Source organism: Gossypium hirsutum, chromosome D09, assembly GCF_007990345.1.
Source record: "Gossypium hirsutum isolate 1008001.06 chromosome D09, Gossypium_hirsutum_v2.1, whole genome shotgun sequence".
NCBI classification, from domain to species: domain Eukaryota; kingdom Viridiplantae; phylum Streptophyta; class Magnoliopsida; order Malvales; family Malvaceae; genus Gossypium; species Gossypium hirsutum.
This window is the reverse complement of record NC_053445.1, coordinates 6,041,500-6,049,861: the sequence shown is the minus strand read 5'-3', so window position 1 is coordinate 6,049,861 and position 8,362 is coordinate 6,041,500. Positions and strand designations below refer to the sequence as shown.

Here is an 8,362-nt window from a genome sequence, read left to right as displayed (position 1 = left end):
GTTTTAGTGGGTTTAGATTTTGGGTCTAGGTTTGGGCTGATGGGTAAGGTCTAGGTGGTTTTGGGTATTGGGTATTGGGTTAGTGTTTGGTTTGGTTATTGGGTAATGGGCCTCGGTTAAAAAAAATTAGGCTTGTACAGCTGCCCCTCTTTGCTCGTTGTCGTGTAACGATAACAGAGCAAAGACTAAGAAAGCCTAATTTTGCCCAGGCTCGTCGAGTTTCGACTTCTCTTGACGATTTTCTTCTTCAGGTAGCCTCATTCCAGTCTACTGTGTCTTGTCGCTTCAATCCACTCCACTGCACTTCAACAAGATCCGACTTGTAGCTTCAATCTTCTTTGCAGCAACTTCAGGGGGACGAGGTTTGTGGTTTAAGTCTACTCCACTGTAACGTCAGGGAGATAGAATTACTAGCTTCAATCTGCTCCGCTGTAACCTCAGGGAGATAAGATCTGAAATTCTTCGGTCTGTTCTACTGTAATCTCAGGGAAATAAGACCTGACGCGATCTACTCTGTTGTAACTTCAGAGAGATAAGATCCTTCATTTTAATCCGCTCCTCTGTAATCTTAGGGAGATAGGATTTGCAATTCTTCGGTCTGTTCCACTATAATCTTAGGGAAATAAGACCTGACGCGATCTACTCTGTTGTAACTTCAGAGAGATAAGGTCCTTCATTTTAATCCGCTCCACTATAATATCAGGGAGATAGGATTTCCAATTCTTCGGTCTGTTCCACTGTAATCTCAGGGAGATAGGATTTGCAATTCTTCGGTCTGTTCCACTGTAATCTTAGGGAAATAAGACCTGACGCGATCTACTCTGTTGTAAATTCAGAGAGATAAGATCCTTCATTTTAATTCGCTCCACTTTAATCTCAGGGAGATAGGATTACTAGCTTCAATCTGCTCCGCTGTAATCTCAGGGAGATAAGATCTGAAATTCTTCGGTCTATTCCACTGTAATCTCAGGGAAATAAGACCTGACGCGATCTACTCTGTTGTAACTTCAGAGAGATAAGATCCTTCATTTTAATCCGCTCCACTGTAATCTCAGGGAGATAGGATTACTAGCTTCAATCTGCTCCGCTGTAATCTCAGGGAGATAAGATCTGAAATTATTCGGTCTATTCCACTGTAATCTCAGGGAAATAAGACCTGTATAATGAACCTAATTATACCTAATGATTAGGATGACATGATCAAAATGAAACAAATGCTCCTAACTAGACATGTGTGAATGGTGTTTTCATGAATGCAGAATTTTATTTTTCGTGAATGATCTCGCTTAGGTTACCATTACTTGAAATTCATTAAGGTTTTGTGACTGATGTGTTACAGCACCTTCTTGCTTGACTAACTTTTCTAAAGGAACACTTAGCCAAATTTTCCCCCACCGTGAACATCAAAGTTCAACCCACTGGGACATAAAATTTGCACCATCAATCTCCCACTGTAACCCAAGGGTAGAAAAATACGGCTTTTTTCAATCTCCTCATATCGCAATTCAAAGATACAGAATGTGAAGCTCTTTGGTCCTTTACCTCATTCCCAAGGTGTCATGCCAAATGCTCATGCTCAAAATGAGGAATTTCTTCTCCAAAGAAACCTCTTCCTATTGCCTGGTGGTTATTGCTTGCTTGTTCATTGAAGCCTTGTCACCTAACACGACATTTGTCATTTTGTTTTATCCACGTTTGGACAACAAATTTTAAAAGGACACTTCAAATCTGGTGTGTTCTAAACAATGGTCCTGTTTCAGGTTCCTTCATTATTTAGAAATTTCTAGAGTAGTATGCAAAGCTCCTTTTGTTTGAACATTCAGTCCATTAATCGTTATTCCAAATGTTTTTGAAAAAAGATTATCACAATGGACAAACAAAATGCTATTGAGAACAAATCTCGAAATGAATGAGTTAACAAATTTTCCTAAGATGAGATGAAAAATAGACAAAATGAAATTTTATTGGGGAACAAAGCTTGAAATGAATACATCAATCAAGACAACAAATTTTGCCAAGATTCAAAATATAAGATAACAATAGGTGCCCCAGATATCGCAGCACGAGTTTCCCTGCATAAGTTTTTTTTACACCATTTAATATGCGTTTAGGGAATCTACAGTATTTTGTCGATACCCTAAGATGTCGCCTACCCTTTCTTGTGATTCAGGTATAGCGAGACCACCACTTGCCCCAGATTTTTAATCAAAATTTGAGTTGTTCCGTTCACCTCATGCCTCATCAAAATTTGAGCCGTCTTTTTCAGGTTTTCAACTCAAATCCCCTTTGGTCTCAAGGCGCCCTTTACGGGTTTTCACCTTGGCCTCTCTTTTTTTCTTTTTTATTTATTTATTTTTTTAAACCCCTTTTTTCAAGTGAAATATTTCTTGACTGAGTTTGAATTCACAGAATTTGGCAGGCTTTTACCATCCATTTCGCTTAAGATTAAAGCTTCTCCTAAAAAGGCCTTTTTTACCACATATGGACCTTCCCAATTTGGCATCCATTTTCCTCTAAAATCCTTTTGTAGAGGAAGAATCTTTTTCAACACCAAGTCCCCCTCGTACAATTCTCTGGGACGAACTTTTTTGTTATAGGCTCGCATCATTCGTTTCTGATACATAGAAGCTTCATATATCGCAATATGAAGAATCCTTTTGTAGAGGAAGAATCCTTTTGTAGGGTACTCACGACTCTTCACATATCGCAATATGTCATGGTACCAGGGATGATCATCTTTTTCTCCTTCATTGTCAATGTTGCAACAATGGGCTGGAGCCTCATAAATGCTGATCTGGATAGGCTTCATATCCTCTAGCCTGTTCACTCTGAACATAGAAGCTAGGGTAGCCAAAGCATCTGCCATCTGGTTCTCATCTCGTGGGAGATAACTAAAGGTGACACTATCAAATTCCTCAATCAATTCCATAACCAATTTTCGATAGAGGACTAACTTGGGGTCTCTTGTTTCCCATTCCCCTTTGAGCTGGTAAATTACTAATGAAGAGTCCCCGTATATCTCTAGCACCTTAATTTTCCGCTCTATGGCTGCTCGGATGCCCATAATGCAAGCTTCATACTCAGCCATGTTATTTGTACAATCAAAATCCAATTTGCTAGTGAAAGGGTAATGATCTCCACTAGGGGACACGAGTACTGCCCCGATTCCGTTGCCTATAGCATTTGAAGCTCCATCAAAATTTAGCTTCCAAGGACCACCTTCTTGGAAATATTTTTCTATAGTTGCAACATACATCAAATCTTCATTTGGGAAATCAAAGTTTAAGGGTTCATAATCCTCCAGCGCTCTACTTGCCAGGAAGTCCGCTATTGCACTCCCTTTTACAGCCTTCTGGTTCACATAGACTATGTCAAACTCAGATAGGAGAATTTGCCATCGGGCCATTCTTCCATTCAAAGCGGTTGATTCCATCAAGTATTTCAGGGGGTCCAATTTAGAAATTAGCCAGGTTGTATGGTACAACATGTACTGTCTCAGTCTCCGAGTTGTCCAGATCAGGGCACAACATAACTTCTTGATTGGCGAATATCTTGTTTCGCATTCGGTGAACTTCTTACTGAGATAGTAGATTGCTCTTTCTTTTCGTCCTGTCTCATCATGTTTACCAAGCACGCATCCTATGGAATTTTCAAATACTGCCAAATACAGTATGAACGGTTTGTCTGGGCAAGGTGGCATCAGCACTGGGGCGTTGGACAAGTAATGTTTCACTTTTTCAAAAGTTTTTTGGCACTCTTCATCCCATACACCTGGATTATGTTTCTTAAGGAGACGGAATATAGGGTCATATTTCTCGGTTAATTGTGAAATAAACCGAGCGATGTAGTTCAGTCTTCCTAGAAAACCTCGAACCTCTTTTTGAGTACGCGGCGGAGGTAATTCTTGTATTACTCTTACTTTGTCAGGATCAATCTCGATTCCTCTCTCACTGACCACGAACCCAAGCAATTTTCCTGATCTGACCCCAAATGTGCATTTTGCTGGATTTAATTTTAGCTGAAATTTTCTCAACCTCATAAATAATTTCTTAAGGACCTGCACATGTTCCTCTTTCGTTTTAGATTTCGCAATCATGTCATCAACATAGATTTCTAATTCCTTATGCATCATATCATGAAACAGTGTTACCATGGCCCTCTGATACGTTGCCCCTGCATTTTTCAACCCAAATGGCATCACTTTATAGCAAAAGGTTCCCCATAGGGTTATGAATGTAGTTTTCTTCATATCCTCAGGATGCATCTTAATTTGGTTATATCCAGAGAAACCATCCATGAAAGAAAATAGTGAATGCCCCGTTGTGTTGTCTACCAAGATGTCGATGTGTGGCAAGGGAAAGTTATCTTTTGGGCTAGCCTTATTTAAATCTCTATAATCTACACACATTCGTACCTTCCCATCTTTCTTAGAGACAGGAACGATATTGGCCACCCACCCGGAGTATTTGACCACTTGCAGGAATCCAGCGTTGAATTGCTTTTGCACCTCCTCTTTTATTTTTAATACAATATCAGGTCTCATTCTTCGGAGTTTTTGCTGAACTGGTTTGCAATCTTCCTTTATAGGAAGTCGGTGAACTACAATGTCAGTACTTAGCCCCGGCATATCTTGATATGACCATGCAAAGACATCTTTGAATTCTCGAAGCAACTCAATGAGGTCTTGTTTTACTTCTTCAGCTATGCATGTGCCAATCTTCACCACCTTTCCCTCTTCCAGGGTCACTGTCTCTACTGTCTCCTTGTGAGGTAAGATTTGTTTCTCTTCCTGCTCTACCATCCTCAACAAGTCTGGAGATAGGTTGCAATCTATGTTATCTTCAAAATCTTGAGATTCCTCTAAACACACATCTCGATCAAAAGGATTTCCTAAGTCCATCGTAGAGTCACTCATGTCATTGATATCTTGGGACCTGTTATAAGTACCGAAAAATGTACAGGGAATGTATGAATTTAAGGATTCTTATTTAATATAGTCATGAATGAATGAAAAAGAATGATAAAAGCATCCAAGATAACTATTCATGTGAAATAATGAAAAGAATATATACTCAAAATGCGAAAATATATTTCATTAAAATCACAATGTTCAAATATAAGCCCCTTTCATTTCACAAAAAGTTTCATTTTCTCTAGGCTTAGAACAATTAGTATGTTTTAAATATTACTCTGAAAAAGCTCTAAAAACTTCAGGCATTTCTTCTGCAGTCCAATTGTTTAAAACACTCCCAGGTTCAACGGGATAGATGCCTGATGTACTTCCTTCTTCAGATTTTTCTTCAGATATGGCATTGATGTTCAAGTTTCCTAGCATTTCCTCTATGATCTCTCTTCTTAGAGTCCTTAGTCCAGAATACATGGTTCCTCCCGATACGAAGGTCTTGGATATGTGGGGGAAATCCATCGGTTCCCAATCAATTTCTTTTACGTCAAACGCGCCTTCCTCTTCTCTTGTCTTTTCTCCAACTCTTTTCTTCTTTGCTTAGCATTTGGTTTAAATCCTAAACCAAAACGGTTTTGCTTGTCCTTCAGCACTGGTGCCTCTATCCTTCCTTGAAGGCATCTTCCCAGTCCTTTTCCGAGCATAGCTCATTTCCCAACTGTGATTTGTAGTCCCATCCTCGTGGCTCTAGATATGCTGGGCATCGGGATCTTCTTTCCCTCAATTACAGAGGTTGCATTTACGAACTCCAAAGATCGAAAGGAACATTCAACCGCCTCATCATCTATTCCCAAATATGGTGTGTCACTGGTTACCGATGCAATGATGTCTTCCTCAGCGTCAATCGTAATTAACCGGCCTTCTGTTACCAATTTCAACTTCTGGTGTAATGATGAAGGCACCGCTCCTGCTGAATGAATCCAGGGTCTTCCCAACAAGCAGTTATACGAAGGCTTGATATCCATCACTAAAAAATCCACCTTGTATATATTCAGGCCAATCAAGAGGGGTATTTCTATTCTTCCCATCACCTTCCTTTCAGTACCATCAAATGCTCTCACTATATTCTGGCATGATTTCATGTGAGAGCTATCCACCGGTAACCTATTTAAGGTGGATAGGGGTAAAACATTCAAGGCTGACCCATTATCAATTAGTACTCCTGCTAACGCATACTCCCCGCAACGAGCAGTGATATGTAATGCTTTGGTGGCTCCTCTTCCCCCCGGCGGTATTTCATCATCATTAAAGAAAATGAAATTGTCGGCACTGATATTGTTAACCAAGCGGTCCAACTTATTCACTGAGATATCGTGAGCGACATAAGTTTCATTTAGCAGCCTAATCAACGTATTACGATGTATCTCTGAACTTATAAACAATTCAAGCATCGAGATACGAGCCGGTTGTTTATGCAATTGTTCTACCACGCTGTACTCACTATGTTTCAAGAATTTTAGAAATTCTCTAGCCTCATTTTCGGTTACCGGCTGATTGACACGCGGTTCAGTTTTGTCTGTTTTTACTTTTCCCAACTCAACTGCTAAGGCTTTTCCTTTTCTAGATTCCACTCTCGCGTTTGCTGGATCATAGCATTTTCCACTTCGTGTATAGAATCCTTCGTCCTCTCCTGAAGTGTTTACCAAGCTCTCTTTCCCTGGAATTGTCACATTCCAGTCGTAATTCCAAGGAACCTTTTTGCTATCCTCGGAAGGAAAGGATACAGGTTTTTGGATTATGACCTTTGACGCTATTTGAATTTCAGATTCTCTACTCATTGGTTTTGAAATAATTACCACTGGGTGACTAGCCTTTTGGGCTTTCCCCGTGGATCCTTCTTCTTCAGCATAAACTTCTCCTTCTTCTAGTCCATTAATCTCTTCATAAAATTCCAACTCTTTGTTATCCATTAATTTTTGCACCATGGTTCTGAATTCGGTACATTTTTGGATGTCGTGGCCTTCTTCTACGTGGAACTCACAAAACTTACTTACTCCTTCAGGCCTTTCTATTGAATCTTGCTTGATGCGACCTCCTTTCACCATTTGTTTCCAAACCCATTCAAGGGGGGTCCTTATCTCTACTACATTGGCTTTGACTCTCCTTCCTCCATTCTCAATTATCGCGTTCACCCCTTCATCATGATTGGGCAACAGACTTTCCGTGTTGGGTGAGTCACCAAATTTGACAACGCCCAATTTGATAAGTCCTTCCACTACCTTCTTGAAAGTAGTACAATTTTCTATCGAGAGTCCTGAAATTCCGGCATGATTGTCACACTGAGCGTTTGTGTCATACCATTTTTGTTATGAGGGTTGTAGAGGACTTAAATAACGAGGAGCGACAACATGCGCATTAAATAAATTCTGGTACAGCTCCTTATATATCATTGGAATGGGAGTGAATTGGGGCTTCTCAGTATTTTGCCTCATTCTCGACTCTTGTTTCGATGAGCCCTGTTGATTAATGACCGCTTTTCTCGGTTGACTCACAATAATTGATTTACCGTAGGCATTCACATTATTCACTTCATTTTCTCTTTTCCTCGGGGCTGTCCTTTTATTGTTCTCCCCTCCGTCTATTCTTCCACTTTTAATAGCATGCTCGATCATTTCGCCATTCATGATTATATCCGAGAAATTCTTTGAAGTGCTTCCCAACATGTGAGTGATGAATGGGGCTTTCAATGTGTTAATAAAAAGCGTCGTCATTTCTTTTTCCAAAAGAGGTGGTTGCACCTGCACTGCGACTTCTCTCCACCTCTGTGCATATTGTCTGAAGCTTTCGTTCGATTTCTTCTCCAAATTCTGTAGAGTTATCCTGTTAGGCATCATTTCTGAGACATGATTGTATTGTCTCATGAATGCCTGTGCCAAATCTCTCCAAGTAGTAATTTTGGTTCGGCTTAGCTGATTGTACCATTTTAACGCCGCACCTGTAAGACTATCCTGGAAGCAGTGTATTAATAATTGATCATTATTAATATACCCCGTCATTCTCCTGCAGAACATAGTGATATGGGCTTCTGGGCAACTGGTCCCATTATATTTCTCAAATTCCGGCATCCTAAATTTGTAAGGAAGCACCAGATCCGGAACTAAGCTCAGATCTTTCGCATATATTCCATGATACCTGTCGATACTTTCTATTGCCCTAAACTTCTCTTCAATCCATTTTCATTTCTCCTCAAACTGCTTTGGTAACTCTTCCTTTACCTTGTCTTTCTCAGCTACTTCATCGAAATCCGGGACAACAAAATTAACCAGATTATCGCCAGGACTAGAACCAGATCCGACCTGAAGGTTCTTCAGTATTGAAGGATCACCTTGAAGATGCTGAAGCCTAATCGAAACAGAAAGTCTTCGTGGATGTGGTTTAGTCTTAACTTGCGCATGCGGA

The 8,362-nt window shown here is 40.1% G+C and overlaps 1 protein-coding gene across 1 annotated transcript; it reads right to left on the bottom strand.

Annotated features, from left to right (window-relative positions):
- Positions 1-5,610: 5,610 nt before the first annotated feature.
- Positions 5,611-7,587, bottom strand: LOC107889879 (uncharacterized). Its single transcript, XM_041100155.1, has 4 exons — positions 7,299-7,587; positions 6,760-7,217; positions 6,107-6,657; positions 5,611-5,998 (listed from the first exon to the last, which is right to left on the bottom strand). Exons 1-4 carry the CDS (start codon positions 7,585-7,587, stop codon positions 5,611-5,613), a joined length of 1,686 nt encoding a protein of 561 aa, XP_040956089.1.
- Between the last annotated feature and the right edge of the window lie 775 nt (positions 7,588-8,362).